The following is a 17395-nucleotide window of genomic DNA, read 5'->3' on the forward strand; positions in this document are numbered from 1 at the left end:
AGATGCAGAACAGTACGTATGGCTTATATGTTTTTATATATAAAAATTCTGCGTTCCTATTAACATATATTTACATGCACAATGCAATGTCAAGAAGTTTATATATCAACATTCCAGCAAAGGAAACTGGAAACGTGGAGAGATGTTTCACTTTTTAATGTACATGATATAAAAAATGACATCATGGTAGAAATTTTTACTTTCCAAATTCAAATAAAAGAAAAATATGTCCTTTGTCGGAAATCTTTGATTTGATTAATAGAAGACAATGATAACTGAGGTGGCCTTAAGAAGCTCAGAGCTAATATTTTGAGCTATACATGTATTTCTGGTAACAAAAGTAAAATGTATTCTTGGCAGAAAAAGCAGACCAACAAATAAATAAAAATTACATCTAATTTCACCCTTTGGAAATAATCAATATTTATTTTACAGGCTGGGCGTGGTGGCTCATGCCTGTAATCCTAGCATTCTGGGAGGCCAAGGTGGGAGGATCACTTGAAGTCAGGAATTCGAGACCAGCCTGAGAAAGAGTGAGACTCTGTCTCTACTGAAAATAGAAAAAAATTAGCCGGGCATGGTGCTGCATGCCTGTAGTCCCAGCTACTCCAGAGGCTGAGGCAGGAGGATCGCTTGAGCCCAGGAGTTTGAGGTTGCTGTGAGCTAGGCTGATGCCACGGCACTCTAGCCTGGGGCAACAGAGCAAGGCTCTATCTCAAAAAAAAAAAAAAATTATTTTACATTCTTCCAGTACCTTTTCATAGTTAAATTTAATATATACTTACAATAATCATTTTATCCCACGTCCTGATTCAGTCACCTCCCTTTACCTCTATGCAGTTTCTGATCTTGATTTTTAATTTTTAATATTTACATGTTGTTATTTGTGTGTGCTTAGCAGCAAGCTTTTTTAGTGTCACATTAAAGAAATGCATATGAAGACCAAGGTAGGACAGCTCACGGCCTATAAACAGCAAAATAAAAGGTAAAGAGAGGGCAATAGTCCTCGGCTTTGGATGAGCAGGAAAGAGTTCTAGTTGGGAGTGGGGCTGAACAACCTGAGCAGGGCAGAAGCAAGATGGGAGCAGGGGGTAGGTGGGGGAAGTGGGGGGAGCTAGCTGGATCACCATGTTGAGAAATAAAATTATTTCTATTGCCTATCTGGCTTCTTTTATGTACATATACTAGCTCTAGCTTATTTTCCTTTTAACCCCACAGCACCAGCAAGCCCATTTGCATACTGGCCCTCAGGGAAAGAGTTAGATGACTGTGGTCTTTCTGAGCTAGAAGGTAAGACAGGAATTGGGTTGGCTTCCTGAAGTCCTAGGTGCCCGAGGCTGACCGCAGCCCAGCCCACGCCACCTCAGCTCAGCAGCATTGACATAAAAGTACTGTGGATTGTATTTCGGGCCAGGGGATTTACCCAGCAGGTACGTATTGTGTACAGTATGGAAATCTCCCCACCCTCACATCCTGCCTAGCTCACAGCGCCCTCCTGGGCTGCACACTCATTGAAAAGGCTATATATAGCTGTGTGCTTGCCTTGCTTTTCAAAATCATAGCTGAGGGACAAAAGTTATTGACCTGAAACCTCTTCCCACGTTTAGATGCATGTTTAGGCTTCAGCCACCCATAATCTTGTATGTTTACACACACTCAGTACTTTATATGCAGTGTTTTGTGTTATCACTCATCACATCTCTTCAACCTTAGGCCAATTTAAAATGTATGAATAACTCTCCTTAGTACTGTGGTTTTGATGGCTTTTCTTCTTACAAAACAATTATTGTTGGTTTTGAATATAGTGGTAAAAGTTATTAGGGTCACTATTCATTCAACTCACTTGTTATTACTCTACTGTGTATTTATTAATATTTGCCCTCCATTTTTCCTCTGTTTCTTCTGTGTATGTTCTCCTACTGGTTCATAAGCTCTCTGAGTTAGGAACCTGGCTTATACGTGCTTCACCATAGTCCTTGTTAAAAAAAATTACCCAAAATTTGTAAATAAAAAAGGTGTGAAGCAAACAACATGTATGTTTGATGTCATAGTAAAGCTTTGTTGAACATGCCTGCCCAAGGATTATTTAATTATCTAAAAGAATGAAGGAAAACAATAGGATTGAATCAATAAGTCAACACTGAAGCATTGTAATCTGTTATTTTAACAGCTTTATTGAGATGTATTTCGCAGACCATAAAATTCATCCATTGAAAGTATATAGTTTGGTGTTTTTTAGTATATATTCACAGAGTTGTACAACCATCATGATTTAATTTTTAGAACATTTTCAATACCCCAAGAAGGCCATCTATTACTGATTAAACTCTCAGCTCTGTGAAGTTCCACAACTTGTAGATTTTCATTCAGAGGAGATGCAAATGATTTCTGTTTAGTGGAAATGATAACCCCAAAGGTTATGATTTTATTACACTGTAAACATTTAAGCAGTTTTATTTCTAACTTGGTAACATTATTCCAACATTCTTTCTCCAATGCCAATGCCTGTTCTTCTAATTCTCCATTGTTTATTTATTTATTTATTTTTTAAAAGTTTTCAATTAGCAATTATCACGCCTCGGATAAACCTCTTTGGCTATGATACTGCCACTGTGCAAAGCTTCTAATTCTCCTTTGAACTAGCTTTACCATGCTGGTTCCCCCATTATTAAGTTAATTAAATCCTTAACATGTGTTCCTTCTATATTTGTATGAGAAAATGGTTTAAAATTTTTGAAACATATGTTGACAGCCTGAATGCTCTTAGCATAATAATGGGCACGTAGTAGGCAATCAATAACTATAGCTTGGCCTGGTGCAGTGGCTCACGCCTGTAATTCTAGCATTCTGAGAGGCTGAGGTGGGAGGATCACTTGAGGCCAGGAGTTTGAGACCAGCCTGAGCAAAAGGGAGATCTCATTTCTACTAAAAATAAAAAAAATTACCTGGTTGTGATGGCACAGGACTGTAGTCACAGCAACTTGGGAGGTTGAGGCAGGAGGATCACTTGAGCCCAGGAGTTTGAGGTTGCTGTGAGCTATGATGTTGTCATTGCAATCTAGCCAGGGCAACAGAGCAAGAATATGCCTGAAAATAGATAAATCAATCAATCGATTGATCAATCAATAAAGAAAGAAAGAACGAATGAATTGTGTCTTGATTGATACGCAATCTGTCAGATTTTAAACTTTGGGAGGAGAGAATAAATTTGCACAAGGTTTTAAGGAAAAATCAGAAAATGAATTTTGAATGATATTTTGTACTTTTGTTCTCAGATTCTGAATTTTGTGCCAGAAAGAGTTAAATTTGAATGAAGCTATTTATTTGCTTCTTTTCTATATCAAAGCTTGAATCAATAAATAGCCTAAGAATATAAATTTACTGGCATAACATTTTTTGTAAATCTTTAAACTTAAAATGTTATTTCTTTCTGTGTAAGTAGTATATGCAACGGAACAAAATCTGAAAGGTATAAAAGGAATATCCTGGAAAACAAAGTCTCCATCCTGCTGTTCCCCTCCTACAGCAACTTGCCCCAAGGTAGCTCCTGTTACCAGTTTCTTGTGCATCCTTTTGTGCGCATACACACACACTCTACATTTTTTATTCAAACATATATGTATTCATACATTCATTCATGTTTTATTCATACATATACCACGTATGTTATTTTGCAACTTGCTTTTTTTATTTGCTGATATTTATTGAAAATTGTTCCATATCAGTATAGACACTAGTTGCCTCAGTCTAAGTGTGTCCTAGTGGCTGATCACTTCTCATTACTTTCACTGCTACCACGCACGTCTTATGCACTATCCTCTCCTGCGGGAGCCATCCTGTCTCCACTGCTGTCTCCTCTGCACTTCTACAATCTATTTTCAATATGGCAGCCAGAATGACCCTTTATATATGTGGGTCAGATCATCTTCCACTCAGAGCAAAGCCAAAGACCTCACCATCGCTTACAAGTTCTATCTGACATAATCTACCATCTGCCATCACCCCAGTTGCCTCATCTCTAACCACTCTCCCCCTAACTCATTCCATTCTCACCACTTCAACCTGCTGGGAGGTCCTTGAACATACCAGGTACGCTCCCACCTCAGGGTCTCAGCCCTTGCCACTCCCTCTAACTGAGAGGCTCTTCCCCAAACATCTGCATGGTCCCCCCACCCCCATCTCCTTTGTGGCTTTGCTCAAAGGTCACTTCTCATGGAGCCTTCCTTCACCACTCCTCCCCATTCTCCACAGCACTTGTCAGCATTGGATATACCATACAATTTACTTCTTTACTGTCTATATGCAAGCTCCATGAGACCAAGGATATTTGTCTATTTTGTCCACTGCTGTATTCTCAGCACCTAGAACAGGGTCTGGCATCAAGCAGACACTTAATAATATTAACGGAATGAGTGGATACATTTATGCAGCATGGGGCCGGGCAGAGTGGTTGACGCCTGTAACCCCAGCACTTTGGGAGGTCGAGGTGGGAGGACAGCTTGAGCCCGGGAGTTCAAAACCAGCCGGGACAACATAGCAAGACCCCATCTCTATAAAAAGTTTAAAAAATTAGTTGGGTGTTGTGGCATGCCTGTAGTCCCAGTTACTCCGGAGGCTGAGGCAGGAGAATCCCTTGAACCTGAGAGTTTGAGGTTGCTGTGAGCTATATGACGCCCCTGCACTCTAACCCAGGCAAAAGAGTGAGACCCTGTCACAAAAAAAAAAAAAAAAAAAATTATGCTGCATTGTACTTGGGTACTTGTATGTTGGTGTTCCATTAGTGTGACCCAGCTTAGTGTAGTGAAACCATTCCCACATTTTGGGACTTCAGTGTGCTTTTGGTCTCTTGTGACCTTGGTGAAGTTGCTTAACTTCTCTGAGCCTTGATTTTCCCTCTATAAAATAGGGATAATAGTTGTAGCCGCATTTTACGGGGCTTTTGTGAAGATTCAAGATTCAATTTTTTAGAAGAATGTATAGTGATTAGCATCATGCCTGGCTTATAGTAAGTTTTTAATAATACAGTTATGATTTCTCTCGTTATTAATTATTCATCACAAATGGCCTGATGAGAAGAATATATAGTTCTATCTATATTTCTCTCCAACTTCTTATTTTAAATCTAATAATGATGAGTTTTAATGATTATTCCCTTAGAATATAAGTCATTTTGTTCTTTTTTTTAGAGAGGTCATTCAACATCTTTAGAAAAAATATTTTAGCTCTTCAGTGGTAGAGAATTTTATCTTTGCATTTTCATTTTCCTGCTGGTCCCCAACAAAATACTTGCTCATTAATTTTGTTGAATAAATAAATGGAAGAATGAATCTCAATGGGCACAAGCGAGTTCATGTTTATCGAAAAGCTGCAATGTGCCAGGCACTGCCGTGGGCACTAGGGGTATGAAAAGGAACATTCTGTGGTTGAAGTTTATTTTAAGACCTCCTCAAGTAATCATTGAGTTTGGGGGAATGTACGTTTATCTCAGAAACAGTTTTCTAACTGGGGGAGGGGGAATTTGGATTCTTCACCTTGTACAAAGTGAAAACAAGAAAAAACTCCAGAAAGATATCTTTGCCACAATTTCTCTGAAGAGCTTTTCAAAGAAACAAAATGTCAATGGTGCGTCAAGGAGACAGCAAGCGTGAAGCAGCAGGCATGGCAGAGAGGGAAATCCTATGTTGATTCAAGACCTCTGTGAATTCCTGTGGTTCCGAGTAAGTCCCTGCACCCATTACTAACTGCTGGTGACACCAAGAACAAGATGAACAAGAGTATAACAGTGAGCCATGCAGCCTGAGGTGGAGAAGAAGCTCCATCTACCCTGGGTTACGAGAACTGGGTTAGAATCCAGCTTTGCACTCTGACCCCAAGCAAGACAATCCTGAGCCTCAGTTTCTTCACCATAAAATTATATTTTAAAAAATTAACCTGCTTCAAATGAGAAAGTGGGTGAGAAAATCCTCCAAATCCTGGAAACCACTGTACGAACGGGACTCAGGTTCTGATAGCTAGCGGAAGTCCCTTTGGACCATTCATTCAACAACCCCTTCGGAGTGCCTGCCAGCACTGTGCTGCCTACGCACTGGGGTATAGAGAGCAACAATCCGGACAGGATCCCTACCCTTAGCAAACACACCACCCACATCCAGGATTTTATCCCCAGGAAGTAATTCAACAGAAGCAAAAATATATTTGCAAGATGATCCTTGCAGGGGGCTTTGTAACAACCACAGAACTGGAAATGACCCAGATATTTACAAAAGCAGAGTGGCTTCACAAATTATGCATCCCAACATTTTGATTAAAAAGAATATCCAGCCTACCCACACCTACCGCATAGCAGGATCAGCCTGGCCCCTGTGGTGGTGGTGATTTGTTTAGGGAGGAGGCTGGTGACCCTGCCCCAAAGGGTGGCTGCTTGGAGGCTAGGACAGAGGGGTGTGTGAGGGTGACAGGTCACAAAGGACAGAGGAGGATAAATGGGGTGGTGCAAGGAGATGTAGGCAGAAGCCCTGCAGGGAGATGGGCAGTTGCCTTCACTCCCTCTCTTTCTCAGGGACTCAATTCGTGGCTGGCGGAGCTGTCTTAAATGAAGAGAACGATGAGCAGTGAATCTTTGTTACCTTATTACACGGCCCAAAGCTATCGTTCGATGGGTGTGTTCAATACCTCCATGGGAGACCTGCAACGACAACTGTTCAAAGGAGGAGAGTATGACATCTTCAAGTATGCGCCGATGTTTGAGAGTGACTTTATCCAGATCAGCAAAAAAGGAGAGGTGATTGATGTGCACAACCGTGTCCGAATGGTGACCGTGGGCATTGCCTCCACCAGCCCCATCCTTCCACTACCTGATGTCATGCTGCTGGCCCGACCCACTAAAATCTGTGAGGAGCACGCCAGACAAGGCCGGCTCGCCAAGGGGAGAGGTCGCAAGCCCGCAAAGACTCTAGAGCTCACCAGGCTACTTCCCTTAAAGTTCGTCAAGATCTCCATCCACGATCGTGAGAAACAGCAGCTGCGCCTCAAGCTCGCCACTGGCCGTACTTTTTATCTGCAGCTGTGTCCCTCTTCAGACGCACGAGAAGACCTCTTTTGCTATTGGGAAAAACTTGTCTATCTCCTGAGGCCACCAGTGGACAGCTTCAGCAGTGCCCCGACAGTTCAAAATACGGACACAACTGGGGACAGCAGAAGCCTAGGGGTAAGCATCCACAGAGACTCAAGGAGATGGGACCGGGGTCTTTGGAAGAGCAGCTCCAAGCTGGTCCTACAGAGCCTTGGGTACTCTCTGAAGCTCACCTGGAAAAGGCATTCCATTTGTAAGGGCTCAGGACCACATGTGTTACCACTAGGGGACTTGCCACACTGGGAGGTTCAAGTGCTTTTCCAGAGGGTCCCATAAGGCTGAATTTCAGAGACCTTAGGTGTCAGCTATTCTGGTCTCACACCCAGGGTTGTAATCCCTTCTACAGCATCCTGATTGTCCAGTGTTTTCCTGAACACTTACCACCCCAACCCAGGTAGTCTGGTTTGTTTTGGAACATTTTTAATAACAATGAGGAAGTCCTTCCTTCCTTTGAGTCATGAGCTGCCTCCCTGTGACCACCATGAGCTGCTTTTGGGGTAAATCAGCATAACCTGCCTGTGTGTGTGCATATGCACAATTTTAGTAGTCACCAAAATGCAACGTGTGTATCCCTTGACCTGGCAATCCCACTTCTAGAAGTCTGTCCTGCCGAGCGCAAGTGTGTAAAATAAAATGCACAAAGATGGGGGGTTGTATCAGTGCTTTCTATGGCACTGGAATTATTCAACCAAAACTGAGTGACCACTGGGCAAGAGGTGCCGTAGATGGAATCTTGCAACGAATGGGTGCAGGATGTAGACTTGATCATTTCAAAGGTTCTTCTAACTATAAGCCCTTGAGCTGCTCAGCTCTGGGATCAGAGAGGCACAGACAGTTCTGGTCTCCCTTTCTGTTGTCTCTATCTTACCTGTTTCTCCTCCCCTTGGTGCAGGCTGCAGAGCTCCATGGAGAAGGGGATCAGAAAGAGGTTCGGCTCCACAAGACTCGTGAGGTGTCTGCAGCCAACTCTTCTGCTTATGCTGGGGGAGAGGGAATCCAACATGCCTCCCGGGGAATGGCTGGTGCAGCAGCAGGGACAGCAAGTGGCATGGCAATAGCAGGGGTAGCAACAAGCCCTGCAACAGGCGCTGTGAGCATAGCAACAACCAAGTCCGCAGGCTCAGGCCAGGTGACCGCTGCCCTGGTGGGAGCGGCCACCAAGAATCAAGAAGAAAGTGAATCCAGCAAGACCGTGGCAGGTGCTGCCAATATATCCTCAGATGGCATTAACTTGGCCTTGGTGGGTATCACCAGCACCTCGTCAGCGGGGACTTCCAACAGGACTGCAGGGGCTGCCAGTCTCTCCCAAGACAGCAGCTCGAGCCTGGTGTTTGCGGGCACCATGACGACCGGCGCGTCTGCTGCGGTGGGACCCCTCGTGTCGACCTTGCAGAGTGAGGGCTACATGAGTGAACGGGACGGAAGCCAGAAGGTTTCCCAACCCTGTGCTGAAGCCCAGAAGGAAAAAAAGGAAAGAAGACAAAAGAAGGACAGAAATCCCAGTAGGAAAAGTTCCCATCACCACAGGAAAGGGGGGGAAAAGACCCGGAAAGCATCCTCCCACCGGTCCTCATCCAGCCCTAGGAACACAAGAGATGACAAAAAAGGAAAAGCCCACAGCCACAGGAGGAGCAAGAGGCACGGCCCCTCTCGCAAAAGCTCCAGCCACACCTCCGCCAGAAAGGAGTCGAGGACAGCTCACAAACTGGGCAAAAGCCGATCTGCAGCTAGTTCGGGCACTTTGAGTAAGAAAGCCAGTAAAATCAGCTCTTTTTTGAGGAGCCTCAGACCTTCTCCTGGTTCAAAAGCTGTGGCCCCACCGCAGGATACAGAGGTAGATATCATGACTAAGACGGTGGAGAAATGCAACATAGAGGCCAAGGTGGACAAAGCCCAGGATGGCAAAGAGCTGGAGGTGATCAGCAGCTCCATGACGTCTGAGACGATGGAGATGATAATCTTTGAAACCAAATCCATTTAAAGAGGAGCCAGGGCAGGAGGCTGCAACGGAGACCCAGGGCTGAGGCAAGTGTCCCAAGAGAGCCCATTCCATCTTTCTTTACTGCAGTTTAAATAATAAAAGAAACCGTACAACTCCAAAAGAAATGCCATCTCCTGTTTGAATTTCCCTGTCCCATAGCCTGGCAGTGACCTCACAGTGGCTCCTGTGATGGTGACTGCTGCAGCCTGAGACCCCGGCCATCTCTCACCCAGGCCTAGCAGAGCCAAGCCGAGTACTCGGCCTTGCCTCAACCCCTTCCTGCCTTTGGCTCCCCGAGACTGAAAATCACCAACTGTGAGCTGGGATGCACCACCACCACCACGTCCCAATGCCCATCCTCCTCTTCTCCCCAAAGATCGCTGAACATGGACGCTCGGTCCAGCCCATAGACTGAGCAAAGACAGGATTCGTATCCCCTCAGGGGATATTCAGGGGAGGAAGGGGAGGGTGCAGCAGCATTTGTAGGCAATTAGAATAGGAAGTGTATTTATCTAGGTGGGAAATTGACAGACCATGTTCTGAGGACCCAATCTTACCAGCTGCCTGGATTTGTAAATAAAGTTTTATTGGGGGCCGGGCATGGTGGCTCAGGCCTGTAATCCCAGCACACTGGGAGGCCAAGGTGGGAGGATTGCTTGAGCTCAGATGTTCAAAACCAGCCTGAGCAAGAGTGAGACCCCGTCTCTACCAAAAAGAAAACAATCAGCTGGGCATTGTGGCTTGAGGCTGTAGTCCCAGCTATTCAGGAGGCTGAGGCAGGAGGATCGCTTGAGCCCAGGAGTTTGAGATTGCTGTGCACTGTGGTGATGCCAGTACTCTACTCAGGGCAACAGAGTGAGACTCTGTCTCAACAACAGCAGAAAATCAGGATTTTTTTTTTTGTTTTTAAATCGCTGCCAGCCAGGTGGCAATCATACATCATTGTTACTGCCTTAGAGATGTCCTGAACAATTTATTTTACCAATGTCTTCCTTTTTACATATGTGCAAGAGAGGTTTATGACAAAATATCTAAGTCTGAAAGATATCTTTCAATAAGTAAAAATAAAAATTCTAAGTGACATAAAAAGAATACTCAGAGTACAGAAACATGGAAATGTTTAAATATACTGTTAAAAAATAATAGAATAGTCCAAAATACTGTGTACTAATTAACTATGTAAATCATGTGTACATGCGGAAGTTAATCCTAAAAATAAAAAACATAACTACAGTATACATTCTGAAAACCTGTATCGTAAAAAAATTACATCGTCTTTCACTTTTAAAAACTCTGTAAAATGAATGCTTGAAAATCATTACATTTTTAACAACAGATGATAAAAGTTGTATCTGAGAAAAACAATTCTGGGAACCATGTGCCTTTGTCTGAACCCAGGAAGGCGGGACCTGCCAAGCTTTGCAACTCTCTGCTCATTCTCCTCTGCACCAATATTACCTACCAGGACAGAAGCTGGGTTTCCAGGAAGACTTAGGGACCTTCTCTGAAAAGCAAATATGTATAGTAGAGGTGAAGGAGGTGAGAAACAAGGTCTTCTGGGAGGAGTGGTGGCCTGGCAGTATGGCGGAAGCCCTTCCCAGTTGCTCTGGTGGGTGGCTGGAAAATCCTGCCTTGTGATTTTTGGTAAAGACCAATAGATGCTGGGATCAAGAAGCCCTGGGAGTTGACTGTTGAAGCAGCGGGTACGGGTAGAAGGAGAGAGAGAGAGAGGGGCATGTTCTCAGAGGTCTGATTGAGCCTCCACGGAATGTTGGGTAGAGGAGAGAGGTAAAGGGGAACTCTTTTCAAAGCCTTTGGCCTGGAGTCCCAAAGTGACAGCTGTGCCAGAGGCTGAGTTATTCTAGCTACCAACAGCTTAACGTCAGAATTGCAAAGGCCATGGCTTTCTCTTTTGTCCTTCTCCTAATCTTGTTTTATGCACTCCCAAGCCCTCTACCTGAAGGCTTTCTTCAGCACAAGCATAGTTCATCCACCATGCAGGGCGCTCACTGAGCAGACCCACGATTTACACAAATGCCACTGAAGCAAAGTGGAGGTGGGGACCTGCCCACCACAGTGTGCTCTGCCTTGCGCTTTCTCTGCATTTCCTTTTCTATCTTGACACTTCATCAAGAGACATACATGCTTAAATACCGACGTGTTTCAAAGCAACAGGCCTCTTCCTCCGGAGGGAGATATCAATTGGAGCATCAAGTCAGTGCCCCATCAGATAAAAGCCACTGTTTTTATTTTTAATTTCAAAATATTATGGGGGTTACAATGTTTTTGGTTACATGGATGGCTTTTGTAATGCTTGAGTCAGGGATATAAGTGTGCCCATCACCCAAAATACTGTTCATTGTACCCATTAGGTAGGTTTTCACCCTTGCCTCCTCCCCCTCCCCCTGCTTGATTTCCACTGAGTTTTACTTCCCTCTGTGCACGTGTGTGCTCATCGGTTAGATCCAATTTAATAGCGAGTACATGCGGTGTTTGTTTTTCCATTCTTTAGATACTTCACTTAGGATAATTATCTCTTCCATCCAAGTTATTGCAAAAGGCATTAATTCATCCTTGTGTATGGCTGTGTAGTATTCCATGGTATACATACACCGCATTTTGTTAATCCACTCAGGAAGTGATGGGCATTTGGGTTGATTCCACATCTTTGCAATTGTGAATTGTGCTGTGATAAACATTTAAGTGAAGGTGTCTTTTTGGTAAAATGACTTCTTTTCCTTTGTGTAAATACCTAGTAGTAGGATTGTTGAGTCGAATGGTAGGTCTACTTTTAATTCTTTGGGGAATCTTCATATTGTTTTTCATAGAGGTTGTACTAATTTTCAGTCCCACCAACACTGCATAAGCATTCCTTTCTCTCTGCATCCAAGCCAGCATCTATCGTTTTTGGACTTTTTAATAAAAGCCGTTCTAACTGGGGTAAGGTGATATCTCATTGTGGTTTTAATTTGCATTTCCCTGAGGATTAGTGATGTTAAGCATTTTCTCATGTTTATTGGCCATTTGTCTATCTTCTTTTGAAAAGCTTCTGTTCATGTCTTTTGCCCACTTTTTAATGGGGTTGTTTGTTTGTTTCTTGTTGATTTGCTTTCGTTCTTTGTAGATTCTGGTCATTAACCCTTTATTGGATGTATAGCTTGTGAATATTTTCTCCCATTCTGTAGGTTGTCTGTTTGCTCTGTTGACTATTTCCTTAGTCATGCAAAAGAACAGCCAATATGTTTAACATCCATATTCATCACCATGGTAGCAATTCTGCTGCTGCAAGTGCAATGAGGCAATGAATAATTGATCACCACACTAACCAGTATCCCAAACTTAAAGTCTGGCATACACACATAAGTGCAAAGATGAAGAAGGAATATTTTGCTAATAGCAGTATAAAATCACTCATGGGATTGTCATGTTGGAGTGGAGCCTTTTGAGCAGAGGAAACCAGTGCTATGGTAGGAAGAAGCAAGGTGCCTCAAATATTGAAGGCAGGCCATCATCATGGCTGACAGGGCAAGAATGGAAGGAGAGATGCCAGAGAGAACAGCAGAATATGTAACAGAGGGAATGGCTTGGAAAAAATGGCAAAAATATTTTCTATCTCTTTAAAACATCCTCCACTCCTTCTTGAGAACTAAAGCCTGCATCCCTGCCTCAGGCCAGTGGGTGGGAAGGGCAGGGTAAGTCTTTTGTTTATTTGTGCAACAGGAGATGGCCCAGCCCAACCTGGTAAAGGGAGGTCCTGGGTGGAGACAATCATGAGATTGTCTTCAGTGGAAATGGGATGATTAGAATCATCAACTGTAGTTGAATAGTAATTGCCTGAAGCTGAGAACCCATCCTTTAAAAGCTCTGTATTGGCCAGGCATGGTGGCTCACGCCTGTAATCCTAGCTCTCTGGGAGGCCGAGGCAGGCGGATTGTTTGAGCTCAGGAGTTCGAGACCAGCCTGAGCAAGAGCGAGACCCTGCCTCTACTAAGAATTTGAATGAAAGAAATTAATCGGACAACTAAAAATATATATAGAAAAAATTAGCCGGGCGTGGTGGCGCATGCCTGTAGTCCCAGCTACTTGGGAGGCTGAGGCAGGAGGATTGCTTGAGCCCAGGAGTTTGAGGTTGCTGTAAGCTAAGATGATGCCACGGCACTCTAGCCCCGGCAAAAGAGTGAGACTCTGTCTCAAAAAAAAAAAAGCTCTGTATTTCTGTGAATGTTTAGGAAATTTGGATTTTGAGAAGAGAAGATCTACCATTTTTCTTCCTTTGCCGGTAAAGTAAATCTCTTTCCTGTTCCCCAGAACACTTGTCCTCGTTCTTCTGATTCGGCCTCATGGACAAGTGTCGAGTTTTCGGTAACAGGGACAGGCTATGTAAGGCTTTGAGGTCCATGTAAAGAACTTGATTTCTGTCCTCAGAGTAATGGGGAGCCACTGAAACATTTTAAGGTGGGGAGTGATTTGATGAGACCTGTATTTTGTAAAGGTCATTCCTGTTGCCATGAGAAGAAATATTTGGGAAGGTTGTCGTTAGTATCTGACCTTATGTCACTTCCTGTCTTTTACCGCAGGATCTATAAAATGAGATTAGAGGGGATGTTTTCAAAGACACTTTCTTGTTAGAAATATCCGTGGGAGGTGGACATGGTGATGCACCACCCAGACACTACTTGAATGAAGGACCAGTTGCTGATAATGTGACCCACCCACAGACAGCTTTCAGCTGGTAGTGAGTTTGGAAATTGTGTCAGCTGCAGAGAACTCTGTCATCTAAGGTGATGCTCTTCCCAGAGCCCACATATAGGACTGAGTGACACTGAGTGTAATGGTCTGGCCATCTTAGCCCAACACAGACCAATTCTCAAGGGTTATTCCAACTCTAGAGCTTCCTATGGGGCTGCATCAAAGCTCAACTTCTCCATTTGTGTACTCCTACTTTCACCTCCTTCCCTTCCACAGGTGCTGGTCCTAAGGGCACTCCTTAATAAACATCCTTCCCACAAAAATCCATCTTAAAATCTGCATCTTAGAGAATAAAACTTGTGACACTGTCTTAGTGTAACATGCTGAAGGAGTCACCTCTTTCAAACTCCACTAACCTTGTGAAAAGAGGATGATAGCCAGGATGGGTGTAAGGGGGCATATACAATTTTGAACTGAAATAATTTTAAAATTAAGTACATTTGCTTATTGCAAAAATAATGTGTCTATTTTAGAAAATTTAAAACATGTAGAAATAAAAAATCATTTTATAATAATTAAAATTAAAAAATAAAATTATTAAATAATTAAATATTGAACAATTAAATTTAAATTATTAAAATAAATAAAACAAAAAAATTATCCATTACCTTGATAATTTGCTGCTTATTGCTTCCAGAAAGATGGAGTAGACATATTTTTCCATATTTCTCCTGCTCAGTACAACTAAAGACCTTGGACATTATATATAAAAGAAACATCAGAAGACTTGAAAGGTGGAGAGAAGAAGACAGACCAGCTAGGAACCTCAGGAACTGAGGAACAACATGGTGGTTAGTTCCATGTGTGTGTGTGTGTGTGTGTGTGTGTGTGTGTGTGTGTTTCCTCACGTATCCCAGACTTGGAGCTGAAGAAGTTGACAATCCAAAAAAAGAAAAAGCCCCAATAGAAATCTGATCTCTCTAGCCAAAGGACCAGGAGAGGGGCAGCTAAGAAAAACAGAGAACTTTTAGACAATAACTACTCTACTTCAGCCAAACACCACAGGAAAAAAAGAGCTTGGCCCCACCCTTACCCATGGCAGCAAAAGCTGAGTGACAGTCTACACTAACATCCTTATGAAGCTATAACGAGTCCTCCAACTCCCCCACTGGGTGGTATCAGAGAATGCCAAGTAAGGAGCCAGGATTTTCACTTTCATCCTGCAGCTGGTGGAGATCCTACGGGGACCTGGAACTCCCACCCTTGCCCAGTTGTCATGCACCTCTGAGGGCCCAGTGGGGAACCTGGATTTCTCCATCCCCTACTGGGGTAGTGTCAGAAGAAACCTGTCAAAAGTCAGTTTAAATAAAATCCAGAGTCTCTTAACATAATACTAGAATATCCAGACTTCAGCTAAAAATCGCTTGTCATGCCAAAAAATAGGAGGATCTAAAATCAAATGAAAAAAGGCAATCTATAGGTGATGAAGGAAATTAGAAATATTTTACTCCAAAGTTATATTTCTTTGACATATTTTGAGATGGCCGCCATGAGTCTCGCAGATAGATAAACTGCGAAGCTGTCTTTTGGTGGTGGGGGGGTGGGGTGGTAGTGGTTCTACATCTGTAGAGATTGCAGCCAGATCCTTCCTTTCCTAACAGAAAACATTAACTGAGAGTCAGGCACCTTTAAAGGTCTGAAAAGAAACATTTAACATCTATTCCTTCTGAGAGCTGTAAGGTTTTATTTACATAACAAGACCACATTTGCTAGCTGGTCAAGCCTCCTCTTCTTTCCCTACCAAAACCTGGTTTTCTGCTCTTAAGTCCTCCTTCTTTAAAAACTTCTGAACTCATCAAGGAGTTGAATCTTCATTCGAAGGTGTCCTGTATATACACACTCAATAAAATAAATTTGTATCTTTTTCCTCGTATTAATCAATCTATCTTATGTCAGTGATTTTTTCAGCAAACCTTAAGGGAGCAAGAGCTTTGCCTTCCCTAAGTGACAACAGCAAGATAACAGAGGTGTCAGAATCCTTTCACAAAGATTTTAAAGCATCCATGAAAAAGGAATTAGGAATATGTTTGAAACAAACGAAAAAAAAAAATAGAAATCCTCAGCAAAGAAATAGAAGATGAAAACAAGAACAAAATATAAATTTTATAACTGAATATATAATATCTGAAAAAAATAGAAACTTCGGTGATTGGGCTCAACAACAGAATGGAGGAGAAAAAGAAAAGAATCAATGAACAGAAAGAGAGAATAATAGACACTACCCAATCTGAACAACACAGAGAAAACTGACTGGAAAAAAATGAACAGAGCCTTGGGGACTTGTGGGACTACAACAAAAGATCTAACATTGTGTCCTCATGTAACAGAGGAGTGGCTACCCCTCCTCCCATAGATATGGAAAGGAAATTTTAAGAGTGGGGCATATGTAACAGAGGGAATGGCCTGAAAAAAAAAAGGCAAAAATATTTTCTGTCTCTTTGGAGAACTGAATCTGCATCCCTGACTCAGGACAGTGGTAGAGAGGAGCAGGGAGAAAGCCTTTTGTTCTTATCCCAGGTGGTGCCAGACCCCCAGGTGGACTGCTGTCGGAGTTCATAGTCTTAGTCTTTTGAGACAAAGATAGGATGATTAGAACAGTTAACCACAGTAATTGCCCGAAGCTTAGAACCTTCCCTTTAAAAGCTTTGTATTTCTGTCTATGTTCAGGAAAAATCTGGATTTTGAGATGATAGTCTGCCTTTTTCCTCCCTTTGCCAGCAAAAGTAATAAATCTCTTTCCTCCTCCCCAAAGAGACTTGGCCTTCTTCTGATTTGGCCTCGTGGACAAGTGCTGAGCTTTCAGTAACAATCAGAGTCCTGGAAGAAGAGAAGAAAGGGCCAGGCTGAAGGAATAATGGTTGAAAACTCTAAAATTTGACAAAAGACATAAACCTACAGATTCAAGAAGCTGAGTCAACACCAAAATTCACACTAAGACAAATCATAATTAAACTATGAAAACAAACAAACAAACAAAAATTTGAAAGCAGCCAGAGAAAAATGACACCATAACTATTGGGGAAATCAATTTAAATGACAGAGGATTTCTCATCAGAAACCATGGAAAACAGAAGGAAATGGAATGACGTTTTTCAAGTGCTGAAAGAAAACCTGGAATCCCATGCCCAGCAAATGTATCCTTCAGGAATAAAGAGAAAATCAGGACATTCTCAGCTGAAGAAAAACAAAGAAATGTTGTCACCAGAAGACCTATCCTAAATGAATTGCTAAAGGAAGTTCTCCAAACAGTAAGAAAATGAATTATAAGAATGGGGGAGGATCTTGAAAGTTGATGAAGGAAGAAAGTACACAGTAAGCAAAAATATGGGAAAATATAATAGATTTTTCTTCTTCTGTGTTTTCTAAATTATGTTTGATAGGTGAAGTAAAAATTATTACACTGTCTGATTGATTCCAAATGTTTGTAAAGAAAATATCTAAGACTATGACATTATAAATATGGGGGAGTAAAGGGACATAAAGGGCAGCAAGTTTTCTATATTTCACTCAAACTGGTAAAATGGTGACATGAG

The 17395-nt window shown here is 42.5% G+C and overlaps 1 protein-coding gene across 1 annotated transcript; it reads left to right on the forward strand.

Annotated features, from left to right (window-relative positions):
* Window positions 1-6604: 6604 nt before the first annotated feature.
* On the forward strand, window positions 6605-9113 carry FAM71B (family with sequence similarity 71, member B). The gene is made up of 2 exons (XM_012650384.1): window positions 6605-7207; window positions 8025-9113. The coding sequence occupies exons 1-2, from the start codon at window positions 6605-6607 to the stop codon at window positions 9111-9113; spliced, it is 1692 nt and encodes a 563-aa protein (XP_012505838.1).
* Window positions 9114-17395: the final 8282 nt, after the last annotated feature.

The sequence above is a fragment of the Propithecus coquereli genome, unplaced genomic scaffold (assembly GCF_000956105.1).
Source record: "Propithecus coquereli isolate 6110/MARCELLA unplaced genomic scaffold, Pcoq_1.0 Scaffold322, whole genome shotgun sequence".
Lineage (NCBI taxonomy): Eukaryota > Metazoa > Chordata > Mammalia > Primates > Indriidae > Propithecus > Propithecus coquereli.